At 54.4% G+C, this 24,231-nt stretch overlaps 1 protein-coding gene across 7 annotated transcripts in view; it reads right to left on the reverse strand.

The window, feature by feature from the left end:
- Positions 1–24,231, reverse strand: part of FBN3 (fibrillin 3) — a 312,181-nt gene that overhangs the window by 92,347 nt on the left and 195,603 nt on the right. For all 7 annotated transcript variants that reach the window (XM_073323920.2, XM_073323921.2, XM_073323919.2 and 4 more), the window contains 8 exons: positions 19,340–19,492; positions 18,399–18,596; positions 16,405–16,548; positions 15,455–15,574; positions 13,213–13,338; positions 10,096–10,218; positions 9,047–9,322; positions 3,609–3,662 (listed from right to left, as the gene is read on the reverse strand). In XM_073323920.2, the coding sequence (XP_073180021.2) occupies positions 3,609–3,662; positions 9,047–9,322; positions 10,096–10,218; positions 13,213–13,338; positions 15,455–15,574; positions 16,405–16,548; positions 18,399–18,596; positions 19,340–19,492 (1,194 nt within the window). The remainder of the gene's footprint in view (positions 1–3,608; positions 3,663–9,046; positions 9,323–10,095; positions 10,219–13,212; positions 13,339–15,454; positions 15,575–16,404; positions 16,549–18,398; positions 18,597–19,339; positions 19,493–24,231) is intronic.

A 24,231-nucleotide genomic window follows, 5' to 3' on the forward strand; every position in this document is an offset into this window, starting at 1 on the left:
GCAGGGTGCCACCCAGGTGTCGTGGAGAGCAGTCTCAGGGCAGCTGGGCTAGAAGCAGGGGCAAGGAATGGCCCCCAGGTAGCACCCGCATGCCCACTGCACTCTCCCTGCTGAACTGAACTCGCCCACCCGGCTGGCCACGCACTGAGCTCACAGGAAGGGGACAGGCCAAAGTCAATTTCTTTTTCCTATTGTTGCCATCAAGAGCTGTCTGAGCTGCAGCCCATGTGCCCTGGCAGGTGTGGGGGGGCCCCGTAGTCCTGGCAGTGGTGTGCAGGAGGGCTGTGCATGTCTGGCAGAGGGCGAAGAGCTGGAGGGGGCTGGCTAGCAGGGTGGGACAAGTCGCAGCCTAAAAACCCCTGGGAACTTCCAGTGCCTGGAACAAACCTGCCCCAAATGGATGGCTCTGTTCCACAGGACTGTGAGGTGGATTCAGGGCTCTGTACTGGCTGGACGGTGCAGCGGGTTGGACTCAAGGCTCAGTGCCAGGCCACACAGTGCAGTGGACTGGGCTCAGGGCTCAGTGCCAGGCTACACAGTGCAGCGGGCTGGGCTTAGGGCTCAGTGCTAGGCCGCATGGCACAGTGGGCTGGACTCAAGGCTCAGTGCCAGGCCGAACGGTGCAGTGGGCTGAGCTCAGGGGCTTGGACTGTCTGCAAGGTGCAGCGGGCTGGGTTTAGAGCCCCAGGCCAGCTACATGGAGCAATGGGCAGGGCTCAGGGCCCAGTGCCAGGCCAGACTGAGCAGCAGGCTAGGGTCAGAGCCCTGGGCTGGCTGCATGGCAAAGTGGGTTGGTCTTTGACCCATGGTCACGCCCAGGAGGCTGGCAGCTGGGGCACAGCATCCTAGGCTTGAGTTCCAGGAACTTTCTGGAGTGTGTAAAGCCTGCACCAAGCCTGCCATGCAGGAGCGTGGCCCATAGCTGCAATCAGTGCCCACATGGCCTGTTAATCAGCTGCAGAGCTGGCTGCTTGCCATCCTGGGGAAGGTTTTTCAGCATGCCCACCTGGGAGCATGTGTCTGACCAAAGAAGTGCCCTGGGCTAGGCAACGCCCAGGAGCAGACACCTCCTCAGCCTGGCAGACAGCAGCTCCTGCTGCGGCTCTAAAGTGCACCCCTCCACACATTAGGAGCAAAGCTTCAGCACTCAGCCAAGGCAACTCTTCCACTGCGAAGAGAATCCCCTGCCTTGGGGGCCCAATGCAGGCTCCGGCGGACCGAGGGCCAGGCAGCAGTGACTCCAGCCTTGCCGTACTGGGCAGGTGCAAGGCGGTGCAGCCCCATAGCCATGCCAGCCCTGCTAGTCTCTGTGTCTCTGTACGGCTGGGCGAACTCCCGCCCTGAAATTGACTCCCCTACTGCAGTGTGGCAGAGTTCTTGGCCCACATTGGCAGTGACTCTGTGCTCAGGGGCATATCAGATCCTAGCTCCTGGCTAACGGGCACCTGACCTGCAGCCTGGGCAGTGCTGCACCAAGACACAGTGCCCTTAAAGAAGCAGAGGCCTCCAGGGTTTGCCTCTGGCTCCTTCCCATTCAGCAGACTTGGAAAGGCCAGAGCTGTCTGGCTGTGTTGCTCTCTTCCTGCGGATCTGAACACTGCTGAGTGCTGGCAGCATGCTGCCTGCCGCCTGACCTGCCAGCTGTCTACTCCAAAGCCGCCCCTTGGCATCATGCCCCAAATGCCCCAGCATGCTCCCATCGGCTCTGTTCTCTCCGGGAGGCTGCAAACACTGCACGTCCATGAGCCGGGAACTGGCCAGAGCATGGCAGGGACAGGGGAGAGGATGCGCTCGGACACACTCTGAATTCGTGTCGAAGCAGGGCACAAAGCAACACTCTGCAGCCCCAGACACGCAGCCTGCACCAGGGTGCCAAGAACCAGCCGGGTAGTTCAGTACACAGCACAGGGTCTGGAGCTGACCTGGAGAAGTTTGTCTAACATTAAGTTGCTGGCTTTTAAGGCAGAATCAGAGGCATGCAGAGACGTATCCACTCTCACTAGGTACAGACACACTCACACGCATGCACACACAAATGCTCACTCTCACATCCACACTCCCACATGAAAACCAAACCCATGCTCACTCATACACACATGTGCGTGAGGACACGCCTCCTCCCACACAGGCTCATGCGCATACATGTAGTAACCCTGACCCTGGCATTAGCACCTGCTGGAGCTGTCCTGGAGCGAGAGACAGCCAGTGAGAGGGACGCTCGAACTGGGAGGCAGCTCAGGATCTGCCTGAAGGGGGAAGTTGGAAGAAGCTGCTAGAGAAGAAGGGGGGAAGCAGAAGAATCTAGATGCTGAGCCACTGGAGAACTGGAGCTGGGATCAGAGGGGAGGGGATAAAATAGAAGAACAGGAGAATAACAACAGGGGACTGGAAAGTGAGAGGGAGGAAAGAAGGAAAAGAGGACGGGTTTCAAGTCAGGAGAAGCAGAAACAAATAGCTGGGGGTATGTGAGCAGACACTGCTAGAGAAGGGAAGTAGAGGGAAATCAAATCCACAGAGAGAGTCTCAAGGGAAACAACTGAAAGGAAATCTGATTGGTGAAAAAGGGAATTGATCAAAAAGCAGTTTTACAGGAAAACAGATCCTGGAAACAGTAAATGAGAAGCCCACCCACAAAGGACCTACAGTACATGATCAGCTGATTTAACAGCTAGTGAAGGAATACAGTTCAAAGGTGCCCAATGGAGAAGGGAGGGCCCAGTTGGTGAAGAAACCCGCCTGTGGATAAACTCAGTGAAAAGAGGTACAGCTGCAGGAAAAGCGAATCAAAGGAGCACTTCCGGCCAAAGGGAAGCAAAGAACAGGCCAGTGAGAGCAGCACTGGACTTAGAGCCAAGGAGAGGAAAAGTCGGGTCTTCTCCGAAGTGACACAGTAGATTGTTTACTCATCTCTTATGTTCACGTTAACCACAATGCACACTGCACAGAGTCAGGAAGAGTAACCAATGGTCATGTGTTGATAACCTACAAGTAATTAGTATACGTAGTAAAAAGAAAAGGAGGACTTGTGGCACCTTAGAGACCAACCAATTTATTTATACAGCTGTAGCTCACGAAAGCTCATGCTCAAATAAATTGGTTAGTCTCTAAGGTGCCACAAGTCCTCCTTTTCTTTTTGCAAATACAGACTAACACGGCTGTTACTCTGAAACCTATACGTAGTAAGTACTTGGTAATGTTCTATGTTATTTATGCTCTTGATACAATCTTTGGGTTTTCCCTTATAAAGTTCTAAACATTTAAATGATCCTTTTGCCCCTGCCTCTCCTCACAGCTAGCTTAGCTTAGCCGGGTCACTGTGCACATATACATAGTTACCCAACCCACACGCATGGCCACACACTCATGTAAATGCACACACACTTCGTTATAAGCAACTGAAAGCAGGGGCTTCAATGGGAAGTGTTAGGCAACCTTAATTATGGGCAACTCCTTATAATATGACAGGTTTCAGAATAGCAGCTGTGTTAGTCTGTATCTGCAAAAAGAAAAGGAGAACTGTGGCACCTTAGAGAGTAAACAATTTGTTAGTCTCTACGGTGCCCCAAGTCCTCCTTTCCCTATAATATGGTGCTTGGGGAAGCCCTTACCTCTGCCATCAGCTGTTATTCCTATGCCGCTGCTGCAGAGTGCCTGGAATTCGGCTGTGGAGAGAAGTTTGACAGTTAGATTCATTTGCTCGTCTGTACAGTATTAACAAAACGAGATCATTTCAAAACCGAACAGAACCGTTTCAATGATGATGATGATTATTATTTGCTGTAGTATCACATCATGAGCCTGCAGAACGCTGGCTGTCTGTAATAATGGATTATACATTTTTAAAATACAACTCTTTAATATTGCAATTACTTTTGAGTGCAACAGGGGAAGGGTCCCCATCACCAGTTCAGCATTGCAGGATCACCTGCCGAAATGCATTCCATACAAGAATCTAACCTAGTGCACTACACAATATCAGCTGAGCACGTGTTCAATGGATTAAGAACTAGCTGACTGACAGATCTCCAAAAGTAGTTGTCAGTGGTGACTCATCGTGGAATGGGGCTGTTTCCAGTGGGGCTCTACAGGGATTGATGCTAGGCCCGATGCTTTTCAACATTTTCGTCAACTATCTGGAAGTAAATGTAAACTCCCTGCTGATAACATTTGCAGATGCCACAATAGTGCGGATGGTAAATAACGATGAAAACATGGCTGTCCTACTGAGCTATCTGGATCACGCGGTAAGCTGGGCCCATTGAAATGAAATATAGTTGAACACAACCAAGTGCAAGGTCAGACATCTAGGAACAAGGAATGCAGGTCACACCCACAGAATGAGAGACTTTGTCCTGCTTAGCAGGGACTCTGAACAGGCATTAGGGACTAGAGTGGACAAGCAGCTCGACACGAGCTCCCAGTGTGATGCTGTGGCAAAAATGGCTGATGTGATCCCTGGATGTATAAAGAAGGGAGTGGTGAGTAGGAGCAAGGAGGTGATTTTACCTCAGTATATGGCATTGGTGAGACAATACTGGACACTGCGTCCAGTTCTGGAATCCACATTTCTACAAGGATGTTGCAAAATTGCAGAAGGTTCAGAAAAGCGCCACAAAATGATTTGAGGGCTGGAGAGAATGCCTGACCGTGGGAGATTTAAAGAACTTGATCTGTTTAGCTGATCAGAAAGAAGATTGAGAGGTCACTCAATTACGGTGCCTAAACACCATCCCAGGGAGAAATGCTCGGTTCTAAAGAGCTGCTTAGTCTAGCTGCGAAAGGCAGAACAAGAACCAATGCCTGGAAACTGAAGCCAGACAAATTCAGAATAGAAATTGGGCCCATTTTAACAGTGAGGGTGATTAACCAAGGGAAGTGGTGGATTCTCCATCTCTTGATGTCTTCAGATCAAAGCTGGGGGCCTTTCTGGAAGGTCTGCTTAGCCAAACCCAAGTTATTGGGCTCACTACTGGAGTAACTGGGTGAAATGGCCTGTGCTATGTAGGAGGGCAGCCTAGATGATCTAATGGTCCCTTCTGGCCTTCAACTCTATGAACCTATGGAACTGTGAGACCTCAGAGTGGTAGTAAGGCTGCACCGTCAAGCCAGGAAATGACAAAGGGAGGGTTTCTTGGGTATTCACATACCTACACTGCACGTCTGCTCTCTTTAAACAACAAACAGTCACCCAGGAAAGTTCAGTGTTATCAAAGGAAACAGAGTCGAGACTATTTCGTACGTGCAACATGGCTGAGGAAACACTGGAGCTTCTGAGATCCAAATGTGGCCAAATGCTGTTTGGAGTTGCCTGCCCTGGGAGTGTGACTGGCCAGCTGTGACATCACACTCGGGAGAATTTGGGCATTTCATTTCCCTGGCCCTTTAAAGAAAGAAAAGATGAAGAAATGAGGTAAAAGCAACCCAGAGTCCCCAGCATGCTGCCTAACCAGCACCGACGGGCCTCTTGGCAGTCAGGAGGAATCACTTCTAGTACCCAGGCCCACGGTTATGTGGGACTCTAGCCTGCAAGCACCTGTACACGCAGTCCCTGCTGACAGCACAGGCAGCCCCAGTGACTTGCATGAATGCTTGGACCTGCTCCTGCAGTCCCTTATGCACATGCACATCTTTGCTTATGTGAGAAAAGTTCCCCATGTGCTGACTGCTTGCAGGATTGGGCCCCTGAAGGCTTAAGAGCTGTTGTTTACTGTGCAGGCTTCACACAGTACTTTCATGTGCTCATCACTTTGTTAGCACAAACCCAGGTTTTCAAGCCTAATGAAGCCCAGGGAGGAATAATACACCCCCCCCCCAGGCATGAACCTGAGCGTTCCAGCCATTTCCAGATATCTGCATGAACAAAACACACCAGTGCACGTATTAGTCATTTCACTCTGAATAACTCAAAAATGGCTGAGCGCAATTGGGTCAAACTTTTCCAGACACACAAAACCCCTCACCTTTGGGCAGAGAGCCAGCATGGGAAACGTCCCGCCAAAAGGAGCCCGTAACTTATGAGCCTGTGCAGCACTTTTGCAACTTTTATGTCAGCAGCTGTTAGCAGCAACGACTAGAATTAGATGTAAAAATGGCCTAGCACAGTGCTCCCCCCACCGCTTCCGAGAGCATTGCACATCTCAATGGTGAGACGGCCCCTAAGCACCTCACGTAGCACCGGTGAGGCTAAGGAAGAAAGGAGAGCAGCAGAATACGGAACCTGGACTTCAGAAAAGCAGACTTTGACTCCCTCCGGGAACTGATGGGCAGGATCCCCTGGGAGAATAACATGAGGGGGAAAGGAGTCCAGGAGAGCGGGCTGTATTTTAAAGAATCCTTATTGAGGTTACAGGAACAAACCATCCCGATGTGTAGAAAGAATAGAAAATATGGCAGGCGACCAGCTTGGCTTCACAGTGAAATCCTTGCTGATCTTAAACACAAAAAAGAAGCTTACAAGAAGTGGAAGACTGGACAAATGACCAGGGAAGAGTATAAAAATATAGCTCACGCATGCAGGAGTGAAATCAGGAAGGCCACTTCACACTTGGAGTTGCAGCTAGCAAGAGATGTTAAGAGTAACAAGAAGGGTTTCTTCAGGTATGTTATCAACAAGAAGAAAGTCAAGGAAAGTGTTGAATGAGGGAGGTAGCCTAGTGACAGAGGATGTGGAAAAAGCGAATGTACTCAATGCTTTTTTTGCCTCTGCCTTCAAGAACAAGGTCAGCTCCCAGACTACTGCACTGGGCAGCACAGCATGGTGAGGAGGTGACCAGCCCTCTGTGGAGAAAGAAGTGGTTCGGGACTATTTAGAAAAGCTGGACGAGCACAAGTCCATGGGGCCGGATGCGCTGCATCTGAGAGTGCTAAAGGAGTTGGCGGATGCGATTGCAGAGCCACTGGCCATTTGAAAACTTCTGGCGATCGGGGGAAGTCCCGGACGACTGGAAAAAGGCTAATGTAGTGACCATCTTTAAAAAAGGGAAGAAGGAGGATCCGGGGAACTACAGGCCAGTCAGCCTCACCTCAGTCCCTGGAAAAATCATGGAGCATGTCCTCAAGGAATCAATTCTGAAGCACTTAGAGGAGAGGAAAGTGATCAGGAACAGTCAGCATGGATTCACCAAGGGCAAGTCATGACTGACTAATCTAATTGCCTTCTATGACAAGATAACTGGCTCTGTGGATGAGGGGAAAGCGATGGACATATTATTCCTTGACTTTAGCAAAGCTTTTGACACAGTCTCCCACAGCATTCTTGCCAACAAGTTAAAGAAGTATGGGCTGGATGAATGGACTATAAGGTGGATAGAAAGCTGGCTAGATTGTCGGGCTCAGCGGGTAGTGATCAATGGCTCCATGTCTAGTTGGCAGCCGGTATCAAGTGGAGTGCCCCATGGGTCGGTCCTGGGGCCGGTTTTGTTCAATATCATCATTAATGATCTGGAGGATGGCATGGATTGCCCCCTCAGCAAGTTTGCAGATGACACTAAATTGAGAGGAGAGGTAGATACGCTGGAGGGTAGGGATAGGATACAGAGGGACCTAGAAAAATGAGAGGATTGGGCCAAAAGAAATCTGATGAGGTTCAAGAAGGACAAGTGCAGAGTCCTGAGGACGGAAGAATCCCATGCACCGCTACAGACTAGGGACTGAATGGCTCGGCAGCAGTTCTGCAGAAAAGGACCGAGGAGTTACAGTGGACGAGAAGCTGGATATGAGTCAACAGTGTGCCCTTGTTGCCAAGAAGGCCAATGGCATTTTGGGCTGTATAAGTAGGGGCATTGCCAGCAGATCAAGGGACGTGATCGTTCCCCTTTATTCGACATTGGTGAGGCCTCATCTGGAGTACTGTGTCCAGTTTTGGGCCCCACACTACAAGAAGTATATCGAAAAATTGGAAAGAGTCCAGCAGAGGGCAACAAAAATGATTAGGGGACTGGAACACATGACTCATGAGGAGAGGCTGAGGGAACTGGGATTGTTTAGTGGAAGAGAAGAATGAGGGGGGATTTGATAGCTGCTTTCAACTACCTGAAAGGGGGTTCCAAAGAGGGTGGATCTAGACTGTTCTCAGTGGTTGCAGATGACAGAACGAGGAGTAATGGTTTCAAGTTGCAGTGGGGGAGGTTTAGGTTGGATATTAGGAAAAACTTTCTCACTAGGAGGGTGGTGAAACACTGGAATGGGTTACCTAGGGAGGTGGTGGAATCTCCATCCTTGGAGGTTTTTACGGCCCAGTTTGAGAAAGCCCTGGCTGGGATGATTTAGTTGGGGATTGGTCCCGCTTTGAGCAGGGGGTGGGACTAGATACCTCCTGAGGTCCCTTCTAACCCTGAGATTCTCGGATTCTCTGATAACAGTCCTGTGGCAAGTGCAGCAACCGCCTCCACGCAAGGGACACTGGGGAGTCACAGGCGTTTTAGCTTTTTCCTATAGGATTTGGCAGCTGGAAGCAGAGGAACCAGCACCGTATGGGCAGCTGGCCAGCCATGGATCAGCAGCCACAGGCGCCAACTCCGTGCGTGCTCTGGGGCTGGAGCACCCACAGCAAAAAATAGTGGGTGCTCAGCATGGGGGCTGGAACAGTTTGTACAGTCGGGGGCTGAGAGCTTTTGATCCAAACTCTAAACCCTGTATGTGATGGAACCGCTTCAAGCCAGGGGTGCAGCAGCCCCCCCGCAGAACGCCTAGCCACAGCTCGGGGAGGGGCTGGGGGAGGAGAAGGAGCTTTGGGGAGGGGATGGAGCAGGGGTGGGAAGAGGCAGGGCACAGGTGGGGCCTTGGGGGAGGAAGTGGTGTGGGAGCAGGGCTTCAGGGCAGAGCGCCCTGGAGGAAAGGTTAAACTCAGCACCTGTACGAGCAGCGTGGGCTCTAGAGAGCCCCGTTTGGGAAGCACTGTGTAGCTAGCCCATGATGCAGAGCATCCGTGGCCATTCCAGGACACTTGTGATGCTTGTGCTGGATGGGCTGGTCCACCCCAGAGGGATCCTGCAGCTCTGAGCACGTTCCCCTTGGATTTCCACAAACACACAGCCGTGGCGCTCACCCGAGTTTTTGGCCGGGCAGGGCTGGCAGGGCTCTCCAAAGCCATGGTCAGGGTTAGCACAGCAGCATTCGGACTTGGTGACTGCTCCTGGGAAGGGGCGAGCACAGGTGCCCTTCTTAATGCCTCCATAGCAGGTGCTGCGCATGTGGGTGTCCACGCACACCCGCCCGTCCACGCCGATAGCCAGGCCGCCCAGGCACTCACAGCGAAAGGAGCCCTCCGTGTTAATGCACCAGCCGTTCATGCAGATGCCAGGAGTCTCGCACTCGTCAATGTCTAAGAAGGAAGCACACAGTGGCTGTTACCTACTGACTGGCGGCAGGACAGGCAGGGAAGGGGTTCAGTCTCCAACAGGGAGACTCTCAGGGGCTCCGTAGCTTAGGGAAGGGCCCCCAGCACGCATGGCTGCAGCACTCAATGTAGTTTGCCCTTGGCTCGCCCTGGCTGGCTGGGGCTAGCAGGGTGCCCAGTTCTCTAGCTCCCTCCAACTGCTCAGCATGAGGCTCCTTCACTTCAACCAATTACTGGGTGAAACCGGAGTGTTGCCTTCTCCCCCTGCATCCTCCAGCCCTCTGAGAGCAGCCTCCCCCATCCCCAGGGCACCCTCCAGCCCTCTGAGAGCAGCCCCCTCCACCCCATGCACCCTCCAGCCCTCTGAGAGCAGGCTTGCTCCCCAACCATGGCACCCTCCAGCCCTCTGAGAGCAGCCTCCCCCATCCCACGGCACCCTCCAGCCCTCTGAGAGCAGCCTCCCCCATCCCATGGCACCCTCCAGTCCTCTGAGAGCAGGCTTGCTCCCCGACCATGGCACCCTCCAGCCCTCTGAGAGCAGGCCCACTCCCTCCCCCCCAAGCAGACTGGCACTCCTGGCTCTGCTGCTTAGCCTGGTGGGAGAGCAGAAAATTCAGCCAGTACCACAGGTATATGGAGCCACATGCCTGGCCCTCCACTCCCCCCGCTGCCTCCCTTCACTCCCGCTGCACAGACACCCAGAGACACCCGGCGCACACCAGGACCGGGGGAGGGACCGACCCCTGCAGTCTACGCACCAACACAGTAGCGCCCATTGGGAGCCAGCACAAAGCCGGGTTTACAGATGCATTTGAAGCTGCCGTCTTCATTAATACACATCCCATTGAGGCACATGTTGGTCGTGGCGCATTCATCGTGGTCTGGGGGATGACAAAAAGCATGAGCAGAGCCTGCAAGGTGCAGCAGGGCTTCTGGGCTTGGCTCCTTCTGTTCCCTGCCCGGCCCTGCACGCGCCAATCGCGGTTTGCCCCAGCACTACGGATGGGTTCAGAGCAGCCCTGGGCCTGCGCGGCCCCCAGGCTGGACAGTGAGAACGTCTGCCAGTGCAGTGCCAGGCAGAGCCACGGTCCCCCGGCACACGATCACTTCGCAACGCGTGCTGCCATCTCCTGGCCCCCGAGCTGGGCCCCCCCAGGGACCTCCGTAAGCAGAGCGCTCCGGGCCGGGGCTCCGCACATGCCAACAGCGAGAGAAAGCCCCTTCGAATCCCACTGCAGAGCCAGGTGCTGCCTCTCTGACCCGCATCTGCAGGGGTGGGGCTGGAGGGAGGATTTGTGCTGCCACTGGGGGAGGGGCAGCAAGAGCCCCGGTGGCTTTGTGCAGTGACAGAAGAGGGGCAGCACAATGCAGTGCATGCTGAGCCAACAGCACCCAAGGGAGAGGGGCCACCCACGGAGCCAGCAGCACCCAAGGGACGGGGCTACCGGCTGAGCCAGCAGCACCCAAGGGAGAGAGGCCACCCACTGAGCCAACAGCACCCAAGGGAAAGGGGCCACCCACGGAGCCAGCAGCACCCAAGGGATGGGGCTACCAGCTGAGCCAACAGCACCCAAGGGAGAGGGGCCACCCACGGAGCCAGCAGCACCCAAGGGACGGGGCTACCGGCTGAGCCAGCAGCACCCAAGGGAGAGAGGCCACCCACTGAGCCAACAGCACCCAAGGGAAAGGGGCCACCCACGGAGCCAGCAGCACCCAAGGGATGGGGCTACCGGCTGAGCCAACAGCACCCAAGGGAGAGGGGCCACCCACGGAGCCAGCAGCACCCAAGGGACGGGGCTACCGGCTGAGCCAGCAGCACCCAAGGGAGAGAGGCCACCCACTGAGCCAACAGCACCCAAGGGAGAGGGGCTACCCACGGAGCCAGCAGCACCCAAGGGACAGGGCTACCGGCTGAGCCAACAGCACCCAAGGGAGAGGGGCCACCCACGGAGCCAGCAGCACCCAAGGGACGGGGCTACCGGCTGAGCCAACAGCACCCAAGGGAGAGGGGCCACCCACGGAGCCAGCAGCACCCAAGGGACGGGGCTACCAGCTGAGCCAGCAGCACCCAAGGGAGAGAGTCCACCCACTGAGCCAGCAGCACCCAAGGGACGGGGCTACCGGCTGAGCCAACAGCACCGAAGGGAGAGGGGCCACCCACGGAGCCAGCAGCACCCAAGGGACAGGGCTACCAGCTGAGCCAGCAGCACCCAAGGGAGAGAGTCCACCCACTGAGCCAGCAGCACCCAAGGGACGGGGCTACTGGCTGAGCCAGCAGCACCCAAGGGAGAGGGGCCACCCACTGAGCCAGCCGCACCTTACACAAAGGACTATTCGTACGCAAACCATGGGAAGGTTTGGTTCTTTGCTAACAACTAAATGAAACCCGGGGCTGGGACACCCTCTGAGCACCCATCACCATAGTAGGCTATCACAATGGTCCAGGCACTGGCCCTCCCAGCTGCCTGGGGAGCAGGGCAGTGCTATTCTCCCCAGGGTGTGTGGGGGGGCACTGAGGCCCACAGAAGCTGAGCAACTGGCCCAACACAGCAGGTCTGTGGGCAAGGAGTGACTTGAACCCATTACTCCCGCATCCTAGGGCAGGGCCCTGCCCATTGGGCTGCCCTTCCTCTTAAGGAGGGGAATGGGAGCTTCGGAGGCACAGGGTGGATTTTTCTGAGGCACAATGTGACCCTCCCTGTTCTGGAGGAACCCTGTGGGAAAAGCAAGATTTCGCTGGCTCCCCTTGGCAAGTGGGGCCTGAGTCTGGCAGCAAAGCAAGGACTGCAGGAAATTGGGAAAGGAAGGTTCCCACCCCCTTCCCTCAGCCACAGAGTCATCCCCCCAGCCCTTGCCAGGCATGGCGTTTATTCTGCTCTTTGTTTAGCTGCCGGGGGGCTGGAGGCAGATGAGCCTTTTGGCCCCTAGAGCGGTGGGGGCAGTTGGGGAAGGCAGGATAAACAGGTGAGTTGGATATTTCTACCACAACAAAATCTTTAGCAATGCTGATGTTTAGCTGATCCTTGTTGGGCTTCAGCGCTAACCTCTCCGAGATGAAAATCCAGCTATCACACCTCATGTCCACCTACCGCCGCAGGCTGCCTCAGGCCGACAGCACTGCCTCTGCTTTCATTCCCTTCACGTATTAAGGGTTAATACACAACCGGAAGGGGTTGAAGCCATTTCTTTAAGGAAAGTTTAAAATTTCTTGCGGATTCCTCCTCTGTGGGACCCAAAGGCCGGGTACCAAGGGCAAGCTGCAGGAGCTAATGATGGGGCTGTGTACAAATCATGCCCCACAGCAAGGAGGCCAGGGCTGGCTAGTCCTGGATGGGCCTGCAAAGCCTTTCCCAGATACTGAGATCCTTAAGAAAATGTCCAGCTGCTGCAGGAATCAGCCCTGGTGACACTTGGGCACCCTGGCAGTGGAGCCAGAGCTGACTTCTGCTCTCTCCTCTTGCGTGGGGCGCAGTGCGGCTGCCAGTGCAGGCTCGCAAAGGTGATGTAAATCTCCCACTAACGATCCCATGGCATGATTCACAAGAGCCCTTGCAAGATCCCTCACTCTCCCTACTTACATGCAGGGAGCAGTTTCTACCAGGTCACTGACTCTTCCCCCCGCCTTCAATGGTTGGGAGATGCTGCTAAACTGCATTCACCCCAGAGGTGGCTGGGTGAGAGCAGAACTCTGTAAAGCCCCTGGGGTCTGGCTCTTCTGGATGAATCTGCTATATATGTGCACGGGATTACTGCTGCTAATGGGTCCAGTTCTGCCCTCCTTCCCTCCCTGCTGGAGTCCGTGGTGTGTGCGTGAGAACAGGAACTGGCCCCATCCAAGGCCTGCAGCTGATCTCATGCTGAAGGAAGCTGCTCACCGACACAGTTCTTGCCATCGGGGGTGATTTCGAAGCCTGCGTTGCAGATGCACTGGAAGCTGCCGTCGGTGTTAACACACCGGCCGTTCCTGCACATGACGCCATTCATGATGCACTCGTCAATATCTGGCAGGGAAACAAACACAGCCAGGTAGCAGCAGACACATGAGCTGCTTGAGCCTCGTAACCCCAGCAATGACTCCCTCTCCATCCAGCTGGAGTCAAGGCCACATAGCCATGGCTGGCTCCTAGGCGAACCCATTCCCAAGGAAGGGCAGGATCCTGCTCTCAGATCCGTGCAGTAGGTCCCGGCTCTGACAGCCCACACTCCCTCCCTGTGCAAGGTGCATCTCCCTGGGGGAGACTTGCTCTGTGCTCCTGGCCCCCTGCAAAAGCCTCTGCCAGCCCCTCTGCCCTCAGCTGCTCGATACAGCCCACGTATGGGCTTGATCTGTAGCTCACTGACACCTCTCTTCCGACTGCGACGGGCTTTGGATCCAGCCCTTCGTCCCATCAGAGAACCCCCTTCCCCAGCCTCGGCCTCCTTCCCTCCCCAGTTACTCTGCTCTGCCTGACCAGGGCTTCAGCCTCCGCGCAGTGAGCAGCACTCGCTGTGGCAGGGCTCGCCTGCTAAACCCAGGGCTGTGAGTTCAATCCTTGAGGGGGCCGTTTAGGGATCTGGGGCAAAAATTGGGGATCAGTCCTGCTGTGAGCAGGGGGTTGGACTAGATGACCTCCTGGGGTCCCTTCCAACCCTGATGTTCTATGATTCTATGACACTGAGTGAGGAGAGTCTGCTAAGCCTGTGACTAGGCCCCAAACTGGCAGGAAGTGACCCATGGGGTAACCGAGTGCTTAGTAGCTGGGCTGGACATTCCAAGACGCCTGAGACTCTGGGTGGGGACCCACTGGAGAAGGTGGGCCTCGGTCCCCACACCTTGCCCCCCTCTCCTTTGCAGTGATCAGCTCTGAGGCAGCAATCAGAGCATGAGGGGATGATTGAGGTTGCAGCTGGGGCCCCCTCTGGGACCACTTGACCAGCAGAACCTTGAGGCCATGAGCTGCCCACTCGGCCAGCTGGTCACCAGCCCTTCCCACTGTAAGGGGGGGATAGGAACCAGGGGAGAAGCTAGAGCGGGGGACAGCGGGTGAGGAGAGAAGCAGCAATGGGAGAAATATGAGCAGAAGCTGGGGAGGGGGTCAGGATAGGAGCAGCAGGGGACATAGAAGCAGGCAGGGAATGGGGCAGGAGCTGAGCGGGGGGGATAGGAGCAGAAGGAGACAAGGGGAGGCTGCGGGGACAGGGACAGAAGGGTCAATTACAGTATCCTCCCCCCAGAACTTGGACTGGAACCCAAGAGTCCTCTATGTTCCCCTGCTGTCAGCAAGAAGCTGTAAAATCCACTGATAGAGTCTGTGTCCCATCACCCCCAGGGCTGGCCTAGGACAACCTCCCCTGGCTACTGGGTCCTCTTAGCTCAAGCGGCAGAGGTCTGTGAGGTGGCTCGAACAGTCCCCACCCTGCCAGTGACCCACCTGGGTGGCAGTCTGATACCGCAGGATGGAATTGCTGGGTTTCACTTTGCTTTTTAAAAGCCTAGGAAATTACCCACAAAACACTACCAGAGTTCCACCATCCAGCACTCAAAAGTTAGGAACTGCCAGACTCGCCCTTGCCCCTTGTGTGTGTGCATTTCGGTGCAGTCTTTAATTGCATGACCCTGCATGACATGATTGCCACTGGGCCCCGCCTCGGTCTTCTCAGGTAGTTTTTCGGGGGATATAATGCCACGCGGGCATAGCTTATTCCTGTGTACGAAAGGGAACAAGCTGAACTGGCATAAGGCCCCTTCATACTGATATAACTGTGCCCACAACTGGGGTTGTACAGATTTAACTAGTTTGGTAAAAATCTCCCTCCGTAATTAAAGGAATTAAACTGGAACAGACCCTCTGTGAAAGCCCGTCTTTGTCAAAGCAAAGTGCGTGGTACTGGCCCATGGCTCGCATCTTGCTTGGCCCGCATCACCCTCAGCACCTCTGGGCACACCAGCAAAAGCATCTGCTGCCCTGCAGTGAGCAGCTGATTGCTGAGAGGGCACTGGTGCCAGCAGCTCTCCCTTCACTCTACGGCCCGCAGGGCACTGCTTCTGGGAGCTCGGGGCTCCACTCTGCACTCTGTTTTTGAGCCCGTCCTCCTGACCCGCTGGGGCGTCTTGTGCTAGCCCTGAGACGGACGTACCGACACAGGCCTGCTTGGTGGGGGTGCTCTGGAAGCCCTCATGGCACTTGCAGTGGTAGGAACCAGGTGTGTTCACACAGTCGCCGTGCACGCAGGGGCTGCTGGAACATTCGTCCACATCTGGAAGGAAAAGGGCATGAAGCTGGCAGCCCCCAACCCCTGGGAAGGCAGTGCCAGAGCCCGGTGCTGCTTGGCAGCCCTTCACCAGGGTCCCATGGGGCCGCCTAGCTAAACCCCAGCTCAGGAATAGGAATGTTGTTAGGTCAGCAAGGGCCCGACCCTACCATTTCCTCAGGATCAGCACCACCCTGCCAGGCCAGCGTGAAGGGGCCAGTGAGGTGCAGCAGGTCACACGCACTGCTCTACGGAGACCTGAGTAGAGGAGCCACCTCCGGCCTGTCGTTGCAGAAGCCAGTGAAGCCTGGGGGGTCAGAAAGGCCTCGGTGCCCCGGGCACAGGGGTGGCTGGGCACTATGAGGAGGACTTTGCGGGGCTGCAGCCCAGAGTCGGAAGACCCCAGGGCCCCTCATCCCAGGTGCTGTCTTTGTTGGGGGGGTGGTGTGTGAACAGAGAACAGGTATTTTAGGGCCCTGCCATATTCAGCAACAGGGAACTAAATTGATGGCAACTCTTCCGCCTACCCATGATCAGACTGCAACAGAGGAGGGGGAGTGGCTGCCCCCAGTGTCCCTCGTGGTGCCAGGTACAGCCCCCATGCCACTGCCTCACCCCGCCCCGCGCCGCAGTGCCACAAGAGTGCTGCTCTGCGCTGCTTAATCCCACTAGCTGGGGGCAACCCCAGGACTATTCCATGAAGCTCAGGCTGGGGGTGGGAGGCAGCTGCAAGCACCCCCGAGGCTGCCAGGGCGCCAAGGGGGAGCAGCTGTCTGCGGCAGAGCAGGAGTGGGGCCGGCGGTGCAGCTGGTGCCTGGCCCAGGGGATTCTCTCACCAATGCACTCGCCACGCACGTCCTGCTTGTATCCCATGTTGCATTCGCAGCGGTAGCTGGAGGGGGTGGGGATGCAGCGCCCGTTCAGACACAGGTTGGTGAAGTGCTTGCAGATGTCGATGGTCTGATTTAAGGTGGCAGTCCCTGGAAACCCCAGAGAGAAGAGAGCCTGGAATGGCAGCCTTGAGCGCCCTGCTCCGTTCCCCACACCCGAGAAGCCCGCCGTCTGAGAGAGGGGAGAACACCCCCAGAGGGCACACCTCCCGAAAGGCGTGCTTTTGCATGGGCCTCCCAGCATCACCTGCAACACACCGCGCCTCCCCCACCAGGGACTGCGGGCAGGCCCATCCCCTTCTCCAAGGCACTGACATGGGCAGGGGCACTGTACTCCCAGGGCAGGCCAGCCCAATGAGCTCACTCCAACGCGAGGCCAAGGAGCCAGCACTGGCTTGTCTGCACGGACTCGGCTAAGGAGCTGTCGGAGGATGGAACGGGCTGCAAAGCTGGTTCTAGGGGACCTTGCTGGTCCTGGGCCTTCCCCACCCAACTCTGGAAATCTGGCCAGGCCCCAGCTCGAGTCTTCAGTCACTAGCTGTTGCAGGGCCTCGCCCAGGCCCCATGTGGTCACTACACCAGCAGTCTGGCCAAGCTGTGAGCCTGGCGTAGCAGGGGCTGCTGCAGCTCAGACCTGAAGGGCAGCAGCAAAGGGGCTCTGGCTCCTCATTTCCCAGAGTGCTCTTGTGATCTTTCACCCAAAAGTGCTGGGGACTGGGGGGCAACATCCTGAATGGAGGGGCCAGGAATTAAACAGGCAGGATAACTTTGTGACCAAGACCAACGTTAGCCAATCCAGGTCACGCTTAGGGGGTCTGCACAGCAGCGGGGCATGGGAAATCTCAGGACAGGTGGACCCACCTGCTGGAGTTAGTGCCTGGGACGATCAGCATGGCTGCTGCAGCGCTGGCCACCCAAGTACAATCCCGCCTGCACCCCCGTGCTGAGACTCACACCTCCCCGCTGCAGTGGAGATGTGCCATGAGTACATCCCAACTCCCAGCGAGAGAAGAAGCCGGATTGCTGCTCCCCTCCTCTAGCTGTGGCCCCTGCTCAGTGTGGAGCAGGAGGGCATGGGGGCGCCCCTACAGGACCTTGTCCAGACTAATGACAAAGGCCCAAAGCAGCAGCTTTCAGAGTTATGATGAACAGGTAGCTCCCTGGCTCAGAGCTTGCGTTTCAAGCACCTGCAGACTCAAGCAAATGTCAATTGCCTCATTAGCTACCCTTGGGTCACACTTTTCTTTGCAATGACAAGGGCTAGACGCTGAGGTGCCTATCTGATCCCATGACTCCGATCACCACACACAGCGCAGCAAAGCCCCTCTTGGAGCTGGGAAACCAAACAGAGGGGTGCAGGGCTGCCCCTGCAAGGGGTGACCACCTTTGCTGGCGGCGGAGACCCAACCCCTACCAGCAGGCTCCCAGCCAAGTGTCAGAGCAGACTGTAAGTGACTGGCCCAAGGGCACACAGCACATCAGTGGCAGGGCTGGGATCAGAATCCATGACATCCTGACTCCCCTCCCGATGCTCGCTCCAGCAGCCAGCATCCCACACCCTGTCTGGGCCCTCTGGCTGGTGGAGCTGGGCTCTGCCATGCCATGAGAGGGAGGGGAAGGGGCTGCTGAAGCTCTTTTCCAGTTCTGTAACTAGAAAGACATTTTTGCTGGACGGCAGCCTGCCTCTTTGGGACTCAGAGCCATCCGGAGCTCCTTGCTGTGCCAGGAGATGCCGTGTGATCTGTGTGCTGGGCCCAGCATTCTGCACAGCTTTAGTGTCACATCCCATCAGTCCAGCCATGTCAAAAGAACCCCAGCGTCTGGTAACAGCGCTGTTCCCAGCACGTGTGCAGCTCAGGCAGGCACACCAGGTATGCACACAGCCTGGAAGAGACGCAGCCAAGGTGGTCCAGCGCTAGCAGAAAGGAGATTTAATTTACCAATGCTCGAACTTCCAGGGCCCATCCCAGGAAGCCCCGGGATCCCGCCTTGGCCATTTGCCCCATTTGGTCCAATGCCTCCAGGTCCGCTGATTCCAGGCCCGACACCATTTGGCCCAAACCCAGGAATCCCAGGGAAGCTCCCAGAAAAGCCCGGCACGGCCGGGAGCCCTTCAATGCAGAGCCTGCGGTACTCATCTGAAACGAAACAGCCGCCCGAGCGTCACTCCAACACCGCGGGCCGAGTGTCCCTGCCCGTCTCACGTGGGAGGCAGAGGTAACACTGGCATGAAAGCAACAGTGGCTGGGGCAGGGAAAGCAGGGGCTTGGGGGAGGGTGGGCTGGGAGAGAGCTTTACTCCCCTTCATCAATGAAGCCCAGGTGAGGTGGGTCTTGTGGTCGCATTTGGCCAGTAGCTCCCACATTGCAGCAATAGGAAGAGCTGTCTGCTCTGTGCAGCAGGCATGGGGCTACCCAGGAGGGGCGGGGGGGGGGGGGGGGTAATTTTGCTGCTGCTATTGGTTTTCCAGTGACAGCCCCTGTAAGGAGCTTGGCCCTGCTTTCCGGAGGGGCAGATGTAGGCCCAAGAAGGGGAAGCGCAGTCATGCAGCAAGGCAGAGCTGGAAACAAATTCCAGAGACCCGATTCCCAGCCCTCTGCTGCAGCCCTTCGCTCCTTCTGATCTCTTCCCAAGCCCAGGGAGCCAGGGCAAGGCTGGGGTAGGCTGGGGAGGTTACTGCCCTTGCTGGACCCCTTCTGCTGTTCTTTTCCAAAGGGGGAACGGGTTGGGGGCCCTTACCCCTGAATTCCCTGGCTTTGTGCAATCCAATGCGACCCTCACCGACCTTTCCTCCCAGAAACACTCGCAAGCACAGCTCACGGATGTTAAGAACAGGTCGCACTCAGGGGGGCACTAGTGGCTTTCCCGTTGTGTTGCCTACCGGATCCCCTGACGGGGCACATTTCAGGGGTCTGCCCGATCGCCCAGCAGCGCCCGGAGTCACAGCAGCACTGCATCTTGGTGTACTGGCCCGGGAGCTCCCCAGCGCAGCGCCCGCCGATCAGCGCCGAGAAACATGTGCCAATCCGCTGGTCTGCAACAATGAGAAGCAAGAGGAGCCACAAGTGAATGGGGGGTGGCCTGAGAAGGGAGGGGCCCCTCACCCAGCCCATCAAAATCAACCTCTCCGAGGGAGACAGGAGATCTGTGCAGCAAGAGAGACATATTTCTGGGGCCCACTTCCTCAGGGCTGGATTCTTCTGGCTCCTGAGAACAGCAGCATTTCCCAGTGCCTCCTTCCTGAGCATTTCCAGTTGGAAAGGCCCAATCTTGCTGTGACATGATCTGAATAGAGTATGATCAATCAAACCATTGTTGCTACCACTGTTATATAATTGCAACGAATCTTATACAAAGTGTGACGCATGGCTAGAAAGGGTTAAGCAGCTTGCAGGCTAAATGACCCAGAGCCAACCTTTAGAGACACTAGAAAAGTATGCAAATGGTCATTATGGCCATTCCATGGTAGATAGGCTAGAACCTTTGAAATGCAAACCTGTATTGTTAGAAGTTAGAGGTGATACTAATTATATGTGTGTACTTGTGTCTTGTTAGAGGATAACAATGTAGTCAAACAGTCCCTGTCTATGCTGTATTCTGTTAATTTAGAGATCAAAAGGAAATATTTACATTTAAATGAACTATAAACATGGGATATGGCTGTATTCATCTCCTTTGAAATGTTTAGCAAATCACCTGAGAATGATGGGAAACATGCAATTGCCTTATGTTAATCTGTGTAGCTAATTACCGGCGATGCTTAGGAAATAGGTCTACTTCAAAGTCTCCATGATTGTCTATTATTTCCCTAAAGCCTCCAACCTGTCAAGAAAAGGCCTGGAACTGTATCAAAACCTCTTGGGTCCTGATCCTTTTTATCTCAAATCTGCTTGATGCTTCATGCAGGGGAAGCTTAAGTGATAAGGCTGAGATTTCCAGTTCTAACTGGATCCCCTGAATTTGGACATTGGACTATAACTTATGGACTAATTCTGAAAGAACTCTTTGCAACTACAAAGCTCACTATCTCTACTATGACAGGTTTAAGAGAAGCCGCCGTGTTAGTCTGTATTCGCAAAAAGAAAAGGAGTACTTGTGGCACCTTAGAGACTAACCAATTTATTTGAGCATAAGCTTTCGTGAGCTACAGCTCACTTCATCGGATGCATTATGCAGGGCACTGAATTTAGCCGTATGGAGTGGAAATCTATCAACTTCATGAAAAAACTCATAGGAATGCATCCAATGAAGTGAGCTGTATCTCACGAAAGCTTGTGCTCAAATAAATTTGTTAGTCTCTAAGGTGCCACAAGTCCTCCTTTTCTTTTTATCTCTATTATGAATCTGATCTCAGAACTGTACTCATATCTGTATGTATACTGATCTTTTAACCAATACTCTCTCTCTTTTCTTTTTAAATAAATTTTAGTTTAGTTAACAAGAACTGGCTGTAAGCATGTTTTGGGTAAGAACTGAAATATTCATTAGCCTGGGAGGTAAAGTGTCCGATCCTTTGTGATTGGTAGAACTTTCTTATATGGTGAACAAGATCTACAGTAATCCTCATCATATGTGACTTGGGTGTCTGGGTGGAGGATTGCTTTAAGGGAACTGTGTTGTTGGCTTCTGGGCAACCAGTAAGGTATTTGTGACAGACAGCATGGATTCACCAAGGGAAGGTCATGCCTGACTAATCTAATTGCCTTTTATGATGAGATTACTGGTTCTGTGGATGAAGGGAAAGCAGTGGATGTATTGTTTCTTGACTTTAGCAAAGCTTTTGACACGGTCTCCCACAGTATTCTTGTCAGCAAGTTAAGGAAGTATGGGCTGGATGAATGCACTACAAGGTGGGTAGAAAGCTGGCTAGATTGTCGGGCTCAACGGGTAGTGATCAATGGCTCCATGTCTAGTTGGCAGCCAGTATCAAGTGGAGTACCCCAAGGGTCGGTCCTGGGGCCAGTTTTGTTCAATATCTTCATAAATGATCTGGAGGATGGTGTGGATTGCACTCTCAGCAAATTTGCGGATGATACTAAACTGGGAGGAGTGGTAGATACGCTGGAGGGGAGGGATAGGATACAGAAAGACCTAGACAAATTGGAGGATTGGGCCAAAAGAAATCTGATGAGGTTCAATAAGGATAAGTGCAGGGTCCTGCACTTAGGACGGAAGAACCCAATGCACAGCTACAGACTAGGGACCGAATGGCTAGGCAGCAGTTCTGCGGAAAAGGACCTAGGGGTGACAGTGGACGAGAAGCTGGATATGAGTCAGCAGTGTGCCCTTGTTGCCAAGAAGGCCAATGGCATTTTGGGCTGTATAAGTAGGGGCATAGCGAGCAGATCGAGGGACGTGATCGTTCCCCTCTATTCGACATTGGTGAGGCCTCATCTGGAGTACTGTGTCCAGTTTTGGGCCCCACACTTCAAGAAGGATGTGGATAAATTGGAGAGAGTCCAGCGAAGGGCAACAAAAATGATTAGGGGACTGGAACACATGAGTTATGAGGAGAGGCTGAGGGAGCTGGGATTGTTTAGCCTGCAGAAGAGAAGAATGAGGGGGGATTTGATAGCTGCTTTCAACTACCTGAAAGGGGGTTCCAAAGAGGATGGCTCTAGACTGTTCTCAATGGTAGCAGATGACAGAACGAGGAGTAGTGGTCTCAAGTTGCAGTGGGGGAGGTTTAGATTGGATATTAGGAAAAACTTTTTCACTAAGAGGGTGGTGAAACACTGGAATGCGTTACCTAGGGAGGTGGTAGAATCTCCTTCCTTAGAGGTTTTTAAGGTCAGGCTTGACAAAGCCCTGGCTGGGATGATTTAACTGGGAACTGGTCCTGCTTTGAGCAGGGGGTTGGACTAGATGACCTTCTGGGGTCCCTTCCAACCCTGATATTCTATGATTCTATGACCCAGAGCAGTGGGGTACAGGAGTCTGGTCGAAGGCAAATATACTGGCTACTGGATGAATAGTTTTCTGTTCCCTGAGTGACCAGAGCAGGGGCTGCCCTAGAGAAATCAGGAACCTGCTAGAACCAATTAAGACAGGCAAGCTTATTAAGACACCTGGAGCCAATTAAGAATTTACTAGAATCAATTATGGCACGCAGGCGAATCAGGACACCTGATTTAAAAAGGACCTCCCATCAGTGAGTGGTGGGGGGGTGCACAAGGATCAGGGAGTGACAAGGTGTACAGCTGGAGGACTAAAGAGTACAAGTGTGATCAGGCTTCAGGAGGAAGATCCTGCAGTGAGGATAAAGAAGGTGCTGGGGGAAGACCATGGGGAAGTAGCCCAGGGAGTTGTAGCTGTCACGCAGCTGATACAGGGGATATTGTAGACCGTTGCAATCCACAGGGCCCTGGGCTGGAAGCTGGTGTAGAGGGTGGGTCTGGGTTCCACGCATCCCCCACAACCCCTGATCGGACACAGGAGGGGTTGACCTGGTCTGTGAGAAACACCAGAAGGGAAGGTCTAATTTGGAAAGGGATCTGGCCTGTCCCTGACCCACTAGGTGGGACACTGAGACTGGGGGGATTGTTCTCCATTTCCCCCATGCTGGCCAGTGATGAGGTTAGCTGAGTGAACGGCAGGTTTGAGCCTCTAGCAGAAGCGGCCAAACTGAGGGCTGCTGTGAACCTCTGAGGCGAGCAAATCTGCCAAAAAGCGCAGGATCCCCCAGGGCAGAGGAGGAACTTTGTCACATATTATAGAAGCTGTTTTGTGCTGGTTTGGTAAATCTAAGTATTGGAATATCCACCAGCTTTGGGGATTGTCTGCCCCGTTCTTTGCAGTTCACCCTGAGTGACCTCGGCACGGCCCCCTGGGACTCCGGTCACACTCGGCTAACCCAACATCAGGCTCCTCAAGATCGTACATGTCGTGATCTGCAGCGCAAGGCGATGGAAGTGGTGACTGCTCACCTCCTCTGCCCTCCAAGCCCACAGCAGTAAGCAGGGCCTAAGTTCTACGAGAATGAGGAGTCTGGCTGGAGGGAGATTGAGGCGCTAGAGTACATGGGAAGAGAAGTGGGTTAGCCTGGCCCCTTGCTGGTGTCCCTTCCTGTGTCACGGCCTTCCAAACACACAAGCTAGACTCAGGGCAGGTTTCTTGACTCTGCCATTTGGAGTTCATGAGAGTATTTGCAGGTAACACTCACCATCACAATCGCCCACTCCAAAGACTAAATCTGACCCGGACTCATTCCACGGCTTTCCCAGCCAGAGTTTATGCACAAATGCCAGCTCCAGGGGGAGGTCTGGCTAATACACCCGTAAAACACACTCGGCATTAGCGGCTGAGTTTGGGGAAGGACAAAGGGGCAACGTGGGTTCGATGGACACTTACTCCACAGCAAGAGGAGGTGGCATTCATTAACCCTTCCATGACTGAACAGTATCTCTCCATCCCTTCTTCAGGAATGGGCAGGCCATTTTCAACAATGCTTGAGGCTGGTGAAGAGACCCTCTCTTTGCCTCAGTTTCCCCTCCTGCCTTTGTGTGTTTTGACTGTGAGCTCTATGGGGCATGGACGGTCTCTCTCTGTGTCTGAGCAGCACCCATGTTATGGAGCCCTGACCTTAGCTGGCACCTATGGGCCATACTCGTAATAATACCTTCCACAGCAGCTGGCTTCACCGCCCAGGTTCAGGGCCATGTTCTGGGCCTCTGCAGGGGTTTGGGAGATTTGATTTTTCACACCTGCCTGAAGTTCCTGATTTCAGGCTGGGGTGGACAGGCCCCAAAGCTGGCGATTCTTGCCATACTCGAG

This window comes from Lepidochelys kempii, chromosome 25, assembly GCF_965140285.1.
Source record: "Lepidochelys kempii isolate rLepKem1 chromosome 25, rLepKem1.hap1, whole genome shotgun sequence".
Lineage (NCBI taxonomy): Eukaryota > Metazoa > Chordata > Testudines > Cheloniidae > Lepidochelys > Lepidochelys kempii.